General features: G+C 52.7%; 5 protein-coding genes across 5 annotated transcripts; 4 read left to right on the top strand and 1 right to left on the bottom strand.

Annotated features, from left to right (window-relative positions):
- Positions 1–1767: 1767 nt before the first annotated feature.
- N7482_002736 (uncharacterized protein) lies at positions 1768–2395 on the bottom strand (the record flags this gene model as incomplete). Its single annotated transcript, XM_056684861.1, has 3 exons — positions 1768–1903; positions 1956–2055; positions 2209–2395. The coding sequence occupies 3 exons, from the start codon at positions 2393–2395 to the stop codon at positions 1768–1770; spliced, it is 423 nt and encodes a 140-aa protein (XP_056548467.1).
- Positions 2396–3991: 1596 nt separating this feature from the next.
- On the top strand, positions 3992–4813 carry N7482_002735 (uncharacterized protein; the record flags this gene model as incomplete). The annotated part of the gene is made up of 1 exon (XM_056684860.1): positions 3992–4813. The coding sequence occupies one exon, from the start codon at positions 3992–3994 to the stop codon at positions 4811–4813; it is 822 nt and encodes a 273-aa protein (XP_056548466.1).
- Positions 4814–6452: 1639 nt separating this feature from the next.
- On the top strand, positions 6453–10329 carry N7482_002734 (putative protein kinase; the record flags this gene model as incomplete). The annotated part of the gene is made up of 7 exons (XM_056684859.1): positions 6453–6643; positions 6694–6756; positions 6806–7275; positions 7334–7661; positions 7712–8062; positions 8147–10078; positions 10143–10329. The coding sequence occupies 7 exons, from the start codon at positions 6453–6455 to the stop codon at positions 10327–10329; spliced, it is 3522 nt and encodes a 1173-aa protein (XP_056548465.1).
- Positions 10330–11681: 1352 nt separating this feature from the next.
- N7482_002733 (eukaryotic translation initiation factor 4E) lies at positions 11682–12838 on the top strand (the record flags this gene model as incomplete). Its single annotated transcript, XM_056684858.1, has 3 exons — positions 11682–11716; positions 11792–12553; positions 12625–12838. The coding sequence occupies 3 exons, from the start codon at positions 11682–11684 to the stop codon at positions 12836–12838; spliced, it is 1011 nt and encodes a 336-aa protein (XP_056548464.1).
- A 1253-nt stretch (positions 12839–14091) lies between these two features.
- On the top strand, positions 14092–17908 carry N7482_002732 (uncharacterized protein; the record flags this gene model as incomplete). Its single annotated transcript, XM_056684857.1, has 3 exons — positions 14092–14219; positions 14509–15624; positions 15679–17908. The coding sequence occupies 3 exons, from the start codon at positions 14092–14094 to the stop codon at positions 17906–17908; spliced, it is 3474 nt and encodes a 1157-aa protein (XP_056548463.1).
- Positions 17909–18122: the final 214 nt, after the last annotated feature.

The raw sequence follows: 18122 nt of genomic DNA, 5'->3' as shown, positions 1-18122 counted from the left end.
AGAACCTTGTGTATGAACGATATACAACAAACTTACAAGTTCCTTACCACCCATACTCAGGACTTCACTTTCGACATCGTCAACTGGAAAAATAATGAGACCACCAACCAGTCACTCAACAGACGAGATCTCCACTTACTGGTAAACTTCATCCCCATGCTCTCTCTGCAATGGAAAAACTCGTGCACCAATATATAAGCGCGAGTTTTTAGATTTTCTATGTTAACCTCCCTCTCTTTCGGCGCATTGTTCAAATCCGTTATCCTCGGGGTCGCTGAATCATCGAAGAAGCCGGGACAAAACCACACGATGTGCCGTATCCATCCATGGTACGCGCTCCCTTAAAGGTCGAGGCGCGCCTTTGCTCCATTAGAACCTCATATTGCTTCATGATATCATCCGTTTACTCACGTATTTTTCGTAGGACAACCCCCCAAATGTTTGATTTCCGACGGTCTGCGACAGGTCAAAGTAACCCGTTTTCTGGGCTTCATTTCTTCCCACTTTTCAGGATCACCAAGTATCGGGTATTTGAACACAAGATCCATGATCCCTTCCGTTTTCTGTCATTAACTCTTCTCGTGCAAATAAGGAGATTGTGCTACTAACGTAGGATATTACTAGATTCCTCATGATAAAGCCACTGGGATAGAATTTGTATCAGTTTCAATCAAGCGATGCAATGAGCATGAAATGAACGTACACCCCATCCATTCTTCCCAGAAAAGTTGTTGTCTGACATAAAAAAGCGATTCCACCCTGGAGTTGAAGCAACATCGGGGTATGAGGGCTTCATGAGTTCTATTGTATCGTTCAAAGTGGACACAATTAATTCAAACTGCGTATCGTCGCAAGTCTCGGCTGCCATGGCAAAGTATATCCCTTTCCAGGTTTTCTGGAGCTCTTGAACTCTCTGTGCGCTTCTGACTTCCGACTGGTTCATCCCTTCCGTTGGGATGGAGGCTGAGCCCCCTATCCACAGGAAGACCAGGAGGACGGTAAGGCTTGCAATCATAGTGGATGCTGTTCGTCGCTGCAAATATTTTTTACCTTTATTGACGGCATTCGAAAATCTCTGTTTGTCGGAGGGGGGAGGGACCTTTATGTAAGTTTTTGTTTAAAGGGTAGGCCAGTGGCTTGAGAGCCTGTTGGATTTGATAACTCGACGGGAAACGGCAAATGTAGGCCCCAAGGCAGATTCGTCCAGTCTACTTAGGAAAGAACCACGACCGGCCATCTTCCAAATGCACGCCTTTAATTTGCTAATGTGCTGGAAGTATCCTGTCTTGTTGAACGCGTTGATCCTAATTTTGGATCAAATCCCGATCTGGCCCGCCATGTGTACCTACATATAGAAGGCTAGTATCAGTGCGTTCACATCCAACGCAACACTGTGGTGATCTATGATTCTCCGCCGAGTTTCTACTGGTTTTTTATAGCTGGGGGGTTATTGCAGGCATCCCGCGACGTTTTCCTATCCACAAAGGATAAGCATTTCGGCTCCAGCGCCACCATCAACTCAGCCGCCCAAAGCTACCTATACCTATTACGGCATATTTCAGGGTCCAGGGCAGGGAAACCGTAAGACTTTAATTCCCTCGGCAGTTGCGCCCTGCTTGAAACGAATCCATTAACATATCACGTACAATTTCAATTTTCGCACTCATTTCTTTACTGTCGTGTCCGAGAAATTAAACTAGGCAAGAATGGAGAACATTCAAATTCACTGCATTCTAGGCGAAGATTGCTTTACGAATAGCACTAGCCCTAAGTCCCTGTTGTAGCGATCTCCGATTTCGCCCCGCTCCAAGACCTTGCCGTGGGGTCCGCGTTGCGGCTGAGCGGCGTGTTGATCTTCACGGAGCGGAAGGATTTTGTGTCGCGAGGCTGTGTGGTTTGAATACTTTATATTAGTCATTAGTCCATATTGCGCACTGAAAATGGCTAGCACATACGCAAAAGTCGCCCGGGGGGAGGACAACGAGGGATACGACACACTCTCCCGGATGCCATTCAGCACAGGAGCGTCAAGGTGGAAAGCGAGGCGATTTAATCCTCTGGAGCGCCCAGTCAGTCATAATGGAAAGCCTATCCGGACACTCGAAGCTTCTCCTACCAGCGTCACTATCTGCCCGTTGAGTCGTAGTTGTGGAATGATTGTCGGTGAGGGAGCGTATACCTTAATCCCATAACCCTGTAACCCCATACTATTATCAGGAAGCTTTGCATCGTCATTTGTGGGGTCGAGCGTACCCATCGGTTCATTCTGGTGGTTGCTTTTCGCCCTAACCGGTTTATCAACAAGGCTTAGACTGTTGCATAACTTGGGGCCGAAAATCTCATTGGGGGCTTTCTTGTAGTTGGTAGGCCCCAGGCTCCACTCGGTCAACTTCATTAGATTTGTCTACAGTCTGTTCGTCTGTACCACATGACTGTCAAACCCCGCGTGGGGGGCCTTGCCGTAGGCCAGGACACGAATTCAGGGATTAGACCCTTTCCCCACATGTAAGGGTCTCGATATGATTTTTTTTATTTGACCGCGAGCATGCAGTAAAATTCGGCAGTGTCTGAAGCTGTATTAAGGGATTTTCCTGGTATTGCACAGCCTCTGCCAAGAAACTATGAATGTACGCCGGGACACAAACTGTATATCAACCAAGCTACGGCGGATTCATTCCACTAGTACATATCAGATCTGAGATGCAAGAAACACTGCCTTGCCAAGAAGACTTTCTTTTAGTCAATTTTAATAATCTCAACCATAGAATTCAAAGTTTTGCCCTGAAACCCTCCTACAGGAATATTTCACGCGCTAAAGTTGCTGGCCTCACCCATGCAGGATGGGCCCTGGATATAGTATACTTGAACCAAGAAGCGAGTACTGAACGCCAGTAAATCTGATACTATAAGTCCTAGCAGTTGCCTCATTTGGCCACAAATATTAAAAGCATGATGAATGAAATCGTAAACAGTGCTTTCTCTATGGCCGAAGCAGCCCGCACAGCCGTCGACAACCTCTCGAATGGTGTACAGCAAGACTGAAATATCAATTGAATTAACAAAGGGATGTTGCAATATACGTGAATCGGGCACAGACAGACAAGAGGGCGAAAAGGGTTGCAATCGAAGCTGAGGATCGATGGCACCCCGAACTCGGCGTTGCCTCGACACTGCATCCTCTTGTTGTGCAACACGCGTGGATCGCCTGCCTTGATCCCCTTGGTACAGGGCCATGAGCAGCCAAGAACTCTTCGCCGAAATCCCGAAGAGCCCTTTTCGAAGCTTGGAGTGCTCGCGCCTGGGGGTACAGATATCAAGCAAATTCAACCGTAGTAACAACGGGTTTCGGCCTTGCTATGATTCTCTCTGTTTTTGTTACCTGGCTTTTGGGGCAGAAATAGGACTGCCGTAATTAAATAATAACTTCTATCCCTCCCGGAATGAGCGCAAATATAAGATTTAGCGAGCCTTCTGTTTCTATTGTCACGTCGATCATGTCACTGACATATGAAAGTGACAAATAGTTAATTAACTTACCGATCTCTACTGACAAAGCAGGCATCCAGCTTCCGAGGCTTATATAGACTATATGTATGCTAGTGTGGAGGAAAGCCGAGATTGTTCTATAATTTCCAAATTAGGAGATAAGGCATTGTTCACTTCCTCTCATCACCCTCGGCAATAGACTGGGGTGATGATAAATAGATCCCCGCTTTCCCTTACTCTTCTTCTTTACTCTACTTTACATCCACTCTTCAATCCGTATTCTCGTGCACCTCGATTCCCACTGTCCGCAGCCCTGATTCGGTATGTCTCTGATGACAGATGTCTATTTGGTTGTTTACCCTGCCCTTTGACGCCGACGTGACTGAGGTGTGCCTTCATTTTGTGATCATTTGATGGAACAACAACGCTTAAGACTGTGCGACTGAGAACTTTATTTAACTCTTCAACATGCTGATATTTAGGTTGATTTAGCATGTTACCCACGATGCAGCAGCCAGACAAGAACCCTAACAACGTCAACAACCGAGAGACCCCCGGTGACCACGCTGACCCCCTGGCCAACAACACCACCGGAACCGACCCAGAGAGCGTTGATACTTACGGGACTACATACGCTGCTCCCACCGAGGAGGGCCAGATCAGTCCGAACCAGGGCGATGTGCCAAGTGAGTTCGACGTGTCACTCATAAACTATGCGCAGGCTACCAACCCTGGTTTTGCTCTGCCCGATAGCCCGGGAGTGGCTGGCTTTCTGTCTTCTCTCTTTCCGCAGAGACAGACACGCTCTCCGAACCAAGGACTCCAAGGATACCTCATCCAGATGCAACTCTGTGCCGGCATCCCCCCAGAGGGTATCAAGCCCATGGAAACACCCAATGTCGTTCGGCACGCTAGTTCCCCAGCTATGATGCTGGTCATCGATGATAACATCACACTTCCCGCCATCCCGCTAGCGAGCTTCAATGGTACTCTGGATCCTCTGCCCATCCATCCTTCATTCCCGGAACCTCCGTCCTGGCGTCAACGCTGGGATTCTCTTAGCCAGCACGGGGTCACCAACACCGTGAGCCCGTTCACATCCGCGGAGGAACGAGAGACGTTTATGAGATTCTATGTCAACCACTTTCTGAACCCCCCGGGCACCAACCACATCTCTGCCATCCCGGAGGGAGATGACAATGAGAATGGTGAGCTGGCCGGCTTTCCAAGGTCTGTTCCACCCACCCAGAGCCTTTCCAACCCTGACTATTCCTTGAACATGGATGGAGAGGAGGACGAGGTCGGGAATGAGTGGATAGGAGGTTGAATGTGACTTAGGTACTGGTACTGCGAATTCTGAGGAATTGCAGGGTCAAGAGCTCTGCCAGGTGCTGAACGAGGAGGCGCAGATTTGTCAATTTTTAAAAAGGAATGGGTGTCGTGTGGAGAGATATGATGGGACATAGCAAAGCACAGGTGAATTCTCTAGCAACAAATAAGGACCAACAATCCGATCTACCGTACGGAGTAGAGAGGTTGGCGCTGCCCCACCATGTGACCCATCGGTCACATGACCTGCACCTTCCAGCTCCACCACACCCTCCAGCCTGACGTGACATCAACCACCACCGCCTTCGAGTCACGGCGTGGGCACCATGTGGCGTACTGCTTCATCGATCATCTCCAGATCGATTTCCGCTTGTTCATATTCCCTATTTCTTCCCCCCCCTTTAAGGTGGTGATCTCTCCCTCGATGGGGGATGCCGGTGCTTCAGGCCACCATACCCGACCATGCCCGACCATCCTAGCCGACCTCCGGCTGGGTACCGGGCCACACTGGCTGCTCCCTCGACAACAACCCCACCGTCTTGAAGCCCTGGCGCTTCTTCTAAGCTACAGTATATGCGCTGCATGTTCTGGAACCGTCTAGTGATTTTGCGGGAGTTCCGTCAGGGACAGCTTATTAGGGTGGAGAGCGATGGCTGGATTTAGACATGCATCTTTTCCAGTATTCTGACAACAGCCGCCCACCTTCTTTCAGTGCTGGGCACAGTTTCTGGATACTGAACATGGTTCGATCAAGGGAAAATGGCTTGGATCGCCCTTAGATCCATTTGCCTCACATCTGGCGACTCTCTCCTGCTTGTTTTCACCAGATCACTACCTGACGTTTCAGATCCCGACAACATGGGGCACATAACTGGCTTTCTGGGGCTTCTTGCTTCTTCTAAGAAATGCGGAGCTGGGAACAACTTGCAACCAAGCTCAGGAGGCACCCCTGAATCCTTTGAGTCCATGAGAATTTCGCCCCTTCAGGTCCCTTAGTTCCTCGGTGGTCCCTGCGATTTCCAGGTAGACATGGCTTTCTGTCTATCTGCTGTAAAATTTGGCAGATTCTGCCCATGCAGTGGACTCAAGTCTACTGTCAGCAACGCTCAGCACATCTAACATCGTGCCAGATTGGGCCTATCAACACATGCCACCGAGTGGAGGTCAAAACTGGGAAAAGACGCTGCGAGCACATACTACACATGCAACACGTGCATAAACGCTGTTGAATACTTCGATGGTTTACTACCGAAGCGACAATCGAGGCTGAACCAACCGCTGGCCACCGAGTGAGAGTGGCTATTGGTCTCAGTTGATTGTTGTGTGCATGTTCCATCGGGCCTCAATCATTGTTGTTTTATGCAGTACGTAGATAGATGAAGATCGTGAGGACACAGCCCATATGATCTTGCCTCTCAAAGGCCTTTGTGCGAGGGATCAGAGGAATACTCGCTTCGCAAGAAGAACAGAAGAGCGCGGGGGCCGTGCTTCATGCAAGACTGACAGCAGCAACTTCTTCCTTCCCCGCCAAAGAGGTCCCAGTGCATTTCTGCAGATTATTCGGCAGAAGTTGCAATCCCCCAGGATCAGAAACCGAAATTTGGACCACTCCAACGGGATCTAAGCCAGTCCCGCTGATGTACCCGGCGGCTGCACCTCTCACTGCGTGGAATCCAGCCGTAGAGCCGCGGGGACCAACCACCTCTGGTCTTGAACATCTGCTCTCTCACTTTCGTGTCTTATACCAGTTACCGAGCTTCCAAGCTACCAGCTGGTACCCAGTAGTCCTGCTTTCAGTTCCTGCATCAGACCGAATTCGAAGGGACGGGTGCGTATCCATTTCCCCGCGTTAGTCCCCTTTGCTCATCGGCTTCATAGTGACCGGAAAAACACCTCCTCCGGATCTCTCCCCAACCCGAAAGACTTCCGCCTGAGAACGCGGTCACGATCGAGCGTCGACTCCACGCACTGTGCCTTCCTCGACGTCTAGGACTTTTATCCTCCATCATCGCCCGGTCCATACATCCCCCCTGTTCTTGGCACCGCCAGATGCCGCTGGCGCCGTTTTCATGGCTGGGTCCCGTAGGAGTCCGGTACTGAGAGACCAGAGGAGCGGCGACTCAGACCGCGACCCCCGAGACAGGGACCGCCGCAGAGGTCGAGGGTCGAATGGAGATCGGGGTAGGAGTCGCTATCGCGATAGAGGAGGCCGGCAATCGCGATTGAACGACCGTCATTTCGATTATTCCAACCGGTCGCCACCATCACGCGCGTCCCGCTTTGGCCCTGACCTATCTCACAACTCGCCTGATTTCCCTCTGGATCGCTCTCCTCCTCGCGGCTCCCCCGGCCATTCTTCGGGCTTTCACGATTCTCGACGATCGGACCATCCGCGACCGCAATCTTCCAACGACTGGAGGAACACCCATCCATCTGCCCCTTTGGACAAAGAACACCAAGGTTTCCGTCGTGACGAGTCACCATTCGGGCCGCCGCCAAAACGCAAACGAACCCGCAGTCCATCTCCTCGTGGCCCGCGCCCTCCCTTTCCCCACCGCCGTTCATCGTTTGCCAAAGCCGGGGAGAGACGCGACCGGAGCCCTCCATTTAACACTCGAGGTCGCTTCCCGGGGCGAGGTGCTCCCCGAGGACGATCCCCTCGTCGGGGTCGAGATCGCCGGGGCAAAGACCGTCACCGCTCTGATATCCCGCGGTCAGGACATTCCAGATCACCTGTTCGGGACCGGGGTTTTCCTCTATCGCCCGACCGACGGCCTCGATCACCCGGTGACGACTATAGCGACAGAGACTCTCGCTATCGATCTCGGTCTCCGTCTCGGCATTCGGTACGTTCTGTGGTATCGAAGGCATCTGTGGTTTCCTCCCATTCACGAAGGGACGAAGTAATGCACTCAACCCGCCCTATCAAGTCTGTTGTGGATGATCGGGACCGTTCTCCATCACCTCTTCGGCAGATTCCGAGTTTCGATGGCGGCCACATGGGTAGTCCTGGTGAGGGACAAGGCAACATGCGAGATGCCTTCCCAATGCGTGGAATGCGCCCATCTGATGTCTATAATAAGCAACGGCGCCGGCCGTCACGACCGCATATAGACACTGGGTCATACTCGACATCACCGCACTTTGAAACACCAACGAGATCTCACCATGGATCTCCTCAACCGGGCTCTCCTTACTCTGGTGGACGGGGTGACTGGAACGGCCCGGTTTCACATTCTGGCTCTGGGTGAGTTTTTTTTCTCTGATATGCCCCTCTTGCATTTCCTCACACCTTCCATTCATGAGCTAATCTTCTTCTTCGTTGTCGCAGCCACTCTCCTCCGCTTTATCGACAGGATAGTGATTACTCACAGAACCCTCCTCCCGGGCAGTACTATCAAAGCCACCATGGTCCTTTCAACGGCTCATCCAATCACCATTCTCAATCTTCCTACGGTGGACCATCCCAGCGAGGCGGCGCTTCTGGCCATCGTGGAAACCACGCCAATCAAGCCCCAAATCGCCGGTTCTCCCGCTCTGGTTCCAGTGGTCCTCCCAATCGAGGAGGAGGACGAGGCAATTTCAATAACCTTAAATGGACTGCATCCGGATCTCAGGGCCGTGGTGGACCGCCCAGCCCTCGCTCAGCACATGCCCATGATTCGCAGACTCCTTCAACTCGGCCACCTTCTGGAAATGACCCACAATCCCCTCGTGCTCCTGATACGGAGAACCGTCCTAAGTCAGCGGGCAGGGATTTCCAAAGAGACGATGACCGACCTCCACCTGCATCTGAAAATCCCAATAGCCAGAATATGCCTCGTCCAGATCGCGAGCCACAGGTCTCAACCCCAGTAGAAAAGGGTGGAAAATTCAGTTTCACCTTCAAGGCGAAGAATACACCCACTCCTGCTCCGAAGCCTGTTCCGGATCTTGCCCAGCGGATGCAAGTACGCGAGCCACCGCCTCGTGCACCTGCAGCTGACCCGCCAACTCCTCGCAACCGGTTGACCAACGGCCCATTGCCCAAGTTTCAACCCGAGCCCCGGTTTGACCGTCGTGACCGAGACCGCGGAAGAGATCGAGACCGAGACCGAGACCGCAGGGACTTCCGAGACCAGCGAGATCAACGAGATTCGCGAGATTTCCGTGACCCGCGTGATCGACGAGACGACCGCCGTTTCGATAACCGCCGTGACCGACGAAAGAATGACCGGCGCCCCGACTTCCGACAGGATCGGGGCAAAGATCATTCTCCAGAGCAACCACGAGAGATGCCGCCGAAGCACAAGAAGATTCTCACTCGTCCCAAACCTCGTCCACTTCTACCGGAGGAATTTGCAAAGGCTGATTCTGTTTACTATCGAAAACCAGGCAATGAGTCCGTCATTGGTGCTGGTACGTACGGCAAGGTGTTCAAAGGAATTCATGTCTACACTCAACGGAAGGTCGCGCTTAAGAAGATTCGAATGGAAGGCGAAAAGGATGGCTTTCCTGTTACTGCTGTGCGGGAAATCAAACTACTCCAGCATCTCCGTAATCACAACGTGGTCAGCCTGCTGGAGGTCATGGTTGAGAGGAATGAGTGCTTCATGGTTTTCGAGTATCTTTCACACGATCTGACGGGTCTGATCAACCATCCTTCGTTCTCCCTTACTCTCGCACACAAGAAGGATTTGGCCAAGCAGATGTTCCAAGGCTTGAATTACCTTCACCATCGCGGCGTCCTCCATCGAGATATCAAGGCCGCGAACATTCTGATCAGCAACACAGGGCTGCTGAAATTCGCGGACTTTGGTCTTGCCCGTTTCTTTTCGAAGAGCCGCCAACTTGACTATACCAACCGAGTGATTACCATCTGGTACCGGCCTCCGGAACTCCTACTGGGTGAAACCCGGTACGGTCCCGCTGTCGACGTATGGAGTGCTGCATGCGTGTGCATGGAAATGTTCACGAAGAAGGCCGCTTTTCCCGGAGAGGGCAGCGAGCTCAGTCAGCTCGACAAGCTCTACAACTCGCTCGGTACTCCGACACGGGCCGACTGGCCGGATGTCGTGGAAATGCCATGGTTCCAGCTTATGCGTCCCTCCGAACGCAAGAAGCGTGTCTTCGAAGACCAGTACCGCGACATTCTGACCCCAGCCGCTCTGAACATGATCTCGCAGATTTTCCAGTACGATCCTGCCAAGCGGCCGAGCGCCGAGGAAGTCCTCGAGCACTCGTATTTTGTGTCGGAAGAACCCACCCCTCGCCAAGCTATCGAGTAAGCTCTCTGCCCCTATATAGGTATGAGGATTTATGCCTTTACTAATCAACGCAATTTACAGACTGGAGCACGTCGAAGGGGACTGGCACGAGTTTGAATCGAAGGCTCTTCGCAAAGAAGCCCGGCGCGCCGAGCAGCAGAGCCAAAAGGACCGAGAGAAGCGCAAGGCCGAGTCCGTGCCGACAAGCGATCCGGACCCTAAGAGGGTTCGCGCCGAAGGCACTGACCAGGCGTCTGGACACGCATGAAGGGAGGGGGAAAGATGCTACAAGCATGATTTAATACCTTTGACAATCTGTTTTCTGTATGGCATCGGGCATGGCTGGTGGACTGGGTTGCATCATCGTCCCTTTTTTCTTAGAGGACTTCATTATCAGGGAATATCCTGGGACCTGCTTTCTGTCACATATCGCCCACGGGCATAAAACTTTTTTTTATTGGAGCTTCTATCCACGTCACCGTCTTACGTAGAGCTTCTAGAAATGGAGATTATAGATGTGAGGGATTATTGAAGCTCTTGCGCTTGGCAGCGATTGATTGCGAAGCTTCGAGCGGCCAGGGAAAATTGGCGAGTGGGACGAGGGAAAGAAAACCTAGGCCCTACGAAATGCTCGTGTTAGCATGAAAGCAGGTTCGGTTTTTAAGCAGATATTCGTCCCATCCAGCAGTGTTTGCGATATCAGACTTTGCCAGTTAACCTCACGCCCAACCAGCCCACACAGTAGAAAGAAGGCGGTTGAGGCCTCGGATTACCAGAGAGCTCAAAAGATTTTCGTCATATGGAAACATATTGATTGATTGATTGGAAAAGTAGCTATTAGAGAACGTACCCTACCAGGTCGAGGTCCTGCATTAGGGACCGCCCGAACGCAGAGTCGGCGACAGCAACAAGGATTGTTTCGTCTATCAGGTCATCAACGCATCCTGGGAAGCTCCGAAGAGCCCTCGTGATGATGGTTTTAGAAGCGATATTTTATTCTCGACACACTCTTAGGAAACGCCGGGGTAGTGGAAGGACAGACCTCGGCGGTGATTTGAGTCGGTGGTCTTGCGTGAAGAAAAGAAAAGAAGAAGAAAAGGAAAGGAAGCCGCGAAGAAAAGGCACCGGCGGGAAAAAAGACGGTGCGAGCGCAGGCGAAACGGCTGCTGATTGGCTGGCGGGAACGGCAGATGGAGCTGCCAGGTCGAGTCTCCAATTCCATCTGCATTTGCATTTCCAGTCCATCTTCACCTCGCTACGATCCCTGCGACCTTTCTTTCTGATCCTCTTTCCCCTTCACCTCTTCCATTTCGACTACACTCTCCGACGCACGACATCCCTCATCCTTCCTTTGGTCGGAAATTCTGTACACTTATCCGCCCTTACTCTACGAAGTTCTCTGCTCCGACATATACCCCCCCGCCACCTCACCCGCTCCCTCCGCCTCCATCCTCCCGTCGCCTTTCGTGCTCGCCCACTGCAGCTCCCTGTCACCGCAATACCTCATCTGCCTGCCTGATTGAATTGTGCGAGTGGTGTTACTGGGGTGCCCTGTCGTCTTCCCGCCTCTTTGTTCCTCCCGGATGACCGCTCGTGTCTCGGGCTGTCTCACCCGCCGTCATGGATAATGCCAACCTGTGGACTCGTCGAGCAAAGTGAGCCTTGATGGATGGTCCCCGTACGTCCGAGTGAACATTATAGCTGACCCTGCATTTTCTTCCCCTCTGCAGCTCCTCCAAACTGTCTTTGTCCATGTCCGGGACGGACGGCAAGGACGGTGCCCGCGTCGAGCTGCCCCGATCATCCAAACGGTTCGCCCCTGACAGCTCCCATGGCCGGTCAAATCCCTTTAATGCGATCTCCCCGCTATCCGGCGGCGGCGTCTCCTCGCCTTCCACCAATGCCTCATCCGCATTCGGGCTCGGCTCCGGCGCCTTCGCCTCGTTCGGCGCGCCCAAAACACCGGCTGGCTCGTCAGAAGTAAAGACCCCGGGCGAGAAGCGCGATCTCTCAGTAGAGCATGAGGAACTGTCTAGGTCCAAGGCCCTTGCCAACGCTCCCGCTGGTCCCGGAGAGCATGCGCTGAAGTCTATCTGGATCGTCTGGTACCGCCCACCCACACCCAAGTACTCCGACTATGAGAAGTCCACAGTGCCCCTTGCCTCGATATCATCGGTGGAGAGCTTCTGGGCGGTGTATTCTCACCTCAAGCGGCCATCGCTGCTCCCCACGGTGTCCGACTACCACATCTTTAAGAAGGGTATCCGCCCCGTGTGGGAAGATGAAGCGAACAAGCGAGGTGGCAAGTGGATCGTCCGGCTGAAGAAGGGCGTGGCTGATCGGTACTGGGAGGACCTGCTGCTAGCCATGGTTGGCGACCAGTTCGCCGAGGCTGGCGACGAAGTCTGCGGTGCTGTGCTGAGCGTGCGGGGTGGCGAGGATGTGTTGAGCGTGTGGACGAAAATCGATGGCGGGCGAAACATTAAGATCAGGTATGCTTTCCCCCTACCCTCGGCCAATCATTAAAGCCTGGCGTGTTCTGGAAACTTATACTGTCTCGCAGAGAAACGATCAAGCGCCTGCTCGCCTTCCCCGCAGACACCAACATCGTCTGGAAGAGCCACGACGACAGCATCGCCCAACGTTCCGCTATCGACCAGGCTCGCCACGAGAAGGCCCATACTGGCGGCTCTAACCCAACGGCTCTCCAGGGATCGGAGCGCCGGCGCACCGGCCATGACGAGTCGGACAAAGGCAAGGGGAGCACAGCCCTATGAAGCCTGGTCCCAGCATTCTCGGCCTTGAGCCCTGTATAGTAAAGCCAACAAAAAAAGATATCATGCACAACTTACTACTCATTGGGACGCGTTTGGGTCTGGGGGGACGGTGGGGCATCGAGGCGAACTCAGCGGTTTGATTTGATTTCTTGAGTGAACTGATTATGTCTGTTCCGTCTTTTTGCCTTTGAGCTTCACGCGTGATGTTTTCCTTTTTCTCCTTATCTTTCTACTACTTATGTGCCAAAAAAACACTGCAGCTATGGCTGCAGACGGCGTAACTTGCCTGGATGCTCGTGTACCTTTCTTGCATGTCCACTTTTGTGGATGGCTCCTCCTCAACCATCCACTACCGACAGCTCTTTGATGCACTCAATGAACTCCTAAGACTGAAAATATTTTCCTTTGCTCTTTGTAATTCGCTCGGTCTTCTCTTTTCCTGGTCTTGGGTGACTGTTCGACTCATGCTTCATGCCTGAGAAACAAGGCGCCACACAGCTGACCGCCCGCGATAGGATGATACCGCAGAGCAACCGCATACTTGCGACGATGCGGACAAAAATGCACTGCACGGTGGGACATCTGGCGAGCATGGTCCTGCCATAGTCTTGGCTCAGACTGGATGTCTTTTTTCTTCAACAGCCTCTCCGCGGCCTTCGCCAACTTATCGCCGCGTCGTCCCCGAACCGACGATCCTCAGCGGCCGCTAGACCAACACCGCCGCCGCAGTCCATCCTCACAGCAGCGCGCCCATTCTCCCTCCCCTCGTCGTCACCCCCCACTATCCCCGACCACTGGAACCCGCCATCATACGAAGAGAGTGAAGAACGAGTTGTCTCTGGGCTTGGACGACGAAGACGACCACCATTCTGGTCCGAACTTCGAAACGCTGCGCGATATCAGCTGCTCCGCAGGTGCGTACTAGTTCGTCCTAAGCTCCCCGAGCACCGCATTACGGCGTGCTTCGGTCATCTCTTAGGTTCTTGTTTTGGTCTTGCCACTCATTGAGCTTCGAGATATCTAATCACGGGAATCAAATTGGACTTCCCCCGCAGCTGTTCAGTTTATCGTCCGGAGACTTTTTGTCTTTTTTTTTTTTTTTTTTCTCTCTCTCTTTTTGCCGAAACTGAATTGTCTCTCTAGATAACTCAAAGCTATGCCAACGAATTCTCTACGCCTGGATCTGCACCACATCGTGGACAATTGCGGCTTTCGCCTCCGCTCGTTGCCATAGACTCCAGCACCCGGTAGATATGCCTCCGCATCGCGACCCCGCCGGCAAGCAGTTGCTGATAACCCACGCGCGCAGCTCGGGTGACCACTCGCAGATGTTGAGCAAGGATAGGGAGGACGAGGCTCGGCTGCTCGGAGCGACTTACCAGTATGTTGAAGCGCGAACGGGAGTATTGGGGATCCGTGGAAAGAGAGCAACCGCGCTGACACGTTCCTTGGCGCGTACACAGGCCCAAAAATGCGTTTGAAATCAAGCCAGGTGCTACCAAGAGAAACAAGAAAATCCCAGGGGTATGTGTCCGTCTTTTCTTTATGTTTTGATGGCGAGCCTAAAGCCGATATCTGGAACCACAGGCTTCGGCTGCGTTTCACCCAACGGACAGGATATCCCAAAATGCACGCCAAAGTGGGCCAGTCCGCGCGCAAGGGAAAGCTAGAAATGCCGACTCCCTCGTCAACAAGAATTACCCGCACTTGGAAGACGCACATGACTTTGAAGCCTCGGGTCGGCCGAGCAAGCGGCGGCGTCAGGAGGGCCTCAAAGCCGTCGATCTAACGCATGAAGATCTGGCTGGCCCGGCATCCTCAGTGCACGAGGTTTCGGTGTCTGGACATCGATCGTCCCGGCTCTCTCCCGGTTCAACCTTCAGCCCGGCAAAACCCAGGAGCAATGGCCGTCCTACATGGCACCCCGAATACCGCGTCGTGGAAGATATGCTTAGATGCGAGCGCAGTCCACGCAACCGCACAAGAGATCGATTACCATCCCACACAGGCTCCCTGGACGAACAATTTACCGCTGGAGCTGCGGTCCAGCGGCGCTATTCGGGATTCAACGTTGACAACGCTGATCAGCAACCTACGCAAGCCTATCTTGACCCGCTTCGCCTGAAGCGTAATGTGCTTGGGAGTATTGAGATAGCAGCTCCCAAGGGCAATACTTCTGAGCAGATTCAATCTCAAACTGGTACACAGCCCTCGATTCCGTCAAACATGGCTCGAATTGCCCCCGACTCTGGCGACAGCCCGGATGAATTGCAGGGTGAAGTCACAACGCAGCCGGTCCCGAAGCGTCTTGAAGAAAAACATAACCAGAAACGCCGGAAACAACTCCACGAGCAAATCATGGTTTCTCCATCCCGGAAACGCTCACCAGCGGATATCGAGCCCACTGATTTTGCGAGGTCGCCTCGACAGGGGCTCAAGAAGTCCAAGCATGAGAATCGGGGCTCTGAATCGGCTCTGTTCTATATTTTGTCGGTGCGGTTCGGCACTATCAGTAAGACTGTCGAAAATGGTGAAGAGGTAGTTATCCGTGTGAGCGATGATAGGATCGAGCTTGGAAAAGCCATCACTGGTGGCAAACCAGTAGAAGTCCTGCTGCGCCATATCAGGAGCGCGTATCAGGGAGAGGACAAAGTGCGTCTGCAGTTATCTCACTATCAAGGTTCCCCCGGTGCCTATGTCGACATCCACTTCTCGAGGGAAGCAAGTAAAAGACGTTTTGTGCAGTTGCTGGAGAAATGGTGTGACGAAGTTCCAGAAAAGGATTCGTGGGTTTTAAAGAAATCACTTGGTGCGGAGCTCTTGTACTGACACGTGAATAGGAAACATATGGAGAAGCTTTTCTCAAGATACGATCGTGAAATGCTTCAGCATGGCAATAATGCCAAAGCTCCCTTTCTGGATTTTGCCCCATCTCCACCGCCATCTACCTCTGTCAAACACGCCACAGGCCAAAAGCTCTCTTCTATGTTAGAGGGCTCTGCCGATGAGTCCGAGGAACATGAAGAGGATGGAAACAGAAGTGAACCGCAAGAGAGCTCAAATTCCATAGATGGTGCTGGAGAATTCCAGGAGATGCCGAACGGGCGGAAGCAAGACGCTGACACCCGTGTTGAAATCCCGGTGAAAAAGTCCTACGGAGTTCAATCTCGCCAGCGCGAGACAAGACCGGCGACCCGACGGACCACTAGACTCTCTGACCGGCTGAATTGCGACGACGCATCCGCAGACAAAACCGACCCCGCCCTGCAGAACGATACCTTCCGAAAGAACTGGAAGGAACCTTTGGTGTATCCAAAAAATGGAAAGAAAAAGGAGGAGGTTAGTGTCGAAGACCGCGACCGACTGCGTGAGAACGAGTTCCTGAACGACAACCTGATCGCGTTCTACATGCGCTTCCTGCAAAACCACCTCGAACGCACCAACCCCGAAGCCGCGAACCGAGTTTACTTTTTCAACTCCTACTTCTTTGCCACTCTTACGAACAAGGGGTCTCGTGAGATCAATTACAGTGGTATTGAAAAGTGGACTCGGAACGTTGACCTGTTCAGCTACGATTATATCGTTGTTCCTATCAACCAGAATGCGCATTGGTACGTTGCCATCATCTGCAATCTGCCAAGCTTGGTGCTGGATCCTGCAGTCCGTTTGGAGTCCCCTGCACCTATGAGCGACAAAGAGTCTCTGAACCCGCCGCAAAAGGAAGTGCAGGAGGTTGCCGAGTCCTCTAAACCTGAACCAGCGCCTGTTTCGGCCAAACCTTCGGAAGAGGAGCCCGAGAAGGAGCAAAGGCCAGCCCCTATATCTCCACATTCGGAAGAAGCACGGCAGTCTTTCGCCTCTATGAGTCTTTTAGAACAGCAGAATGCCTGCGTCGAGACAGAGGAACAGAAGAGACCAACGTCAAGAACGCAGGATGGGCCCAGTCTCGAACACACCCCCCTTTCCTCCGCTGCGATATTGCCTGCCCACCAGGAGCACCCCGCCCCGACATCTCAGCAGTCGGGCAAGACCAAGAAGAAGCGTGGTGGTGTCAAGCTGGACCCCCGCCAGGCAGCCATTATAACCTTCGACTCGCTCGACCTCGCTCGCTCGCCCACAATCCGGTTACTGCGTGACTATATCTGTAAAGAAGCTGCGTCCAAACGTGCCATGGAAATCAAAAACCCACTGGCAGAAATCAAGGGTATGCGTGCTCAAAACATTCCTTTGCAGCCTAATTACTCGGACTGTGGGCTGTACTTGCTGGCGTATTTGGAGAAGTTTGTGCAGAGCCCTGATCAATTCATCACCAAGCTTCTCCAAAGAGAGATGAATGTGCATGACGATTGGCCTTTGTTGGGATCTGGGCTTCTTCGATTGCGCTTGAGGGATTTTCTTGATCAGTTGTACCAGGAGCAAGCAAGTGACAAGAAGGAGGATCTTATGGTGGATCGACAGCCTATCTCGTTTTTGCTGGGCCCGCCGGGGCCGAATCGAGAGGATGCTGATGGGCAGCCACAGAAGACTGAGGCGCAGGACTTCGCCGCGTCTTCAAAGGGTGACGAGACTGCTGGCAAGAAGGACGTGGAAGACCGTGCTCCGCAGGAGAGTGGGGAGCTAAGTGATAGCGCGACTTCGGACCTGCCTGACCTGGTGCCTATTGACCCAAGAGCTTCCCACAACTCGACTCGAGAAACGGCTGAACCACCCGCAGCTGATATCGTTCAGCTTCGCCCTCCAGCCAATGACCCGGATGTCCACGGAATACCCGACAGCCAGGAGCTGCCTACTTCCGCTTCCACCCGGTCAGATCCAGCATCTAGTCACAAGGAAAAGAAAAAGCCCGGAAAGGCACACGAAGATGCTCCCATCCGGAAGGCCGACCGTAAGAGGCCCACCACCCCAGACAACACGGAAGTCCTGAACCTCGAGGCGGTCACACACAAATCGGCTCACTCACCCATTATCGAGGTCCGAGTTCCACCCACAGTTCAAGTCCCGCGCACCCCTCCGCGGCAAGAAGCAAGGCAAGTGCGCAAGAGCCCGCGAGGCATGACATGGAAGAGTTGAATTAAATGTGGAAGTATTTGTTCTTCATACCTAGTTTCGGGTATTATCATTGAATCAGCATTTCGGCCGGTGTAGCGTTAACCTAGAGCATGGTCAGGATGCTCTGCGGCCAAACTCGTTATTTTCTTTCCTTCTCTGCCTATTCATTTTTTTAAAATTCGGTTCTGCATGCCACATAACCTTCCAGCCTAGGATGGAGGCGTTGAACGAGTCG

Source organism: Penicillium canariense, assembly GCF_028826845.1.
Source record: "Penicillium canariense strain IBT 26290 chromosome Unknown utg000001l_segment0_segment0, whole genome shotgun sequence".
NCBI classification, from domain to species: Eukaryota; Fungi; Ascomycota; class Eurotiomycetes; order Eurotiales; family Aspergillaceae; genus Penicillium; species Penicillium canariense.
This window is presented reverse-complemented; position numbering and strand designations above follow the sequence as displayed.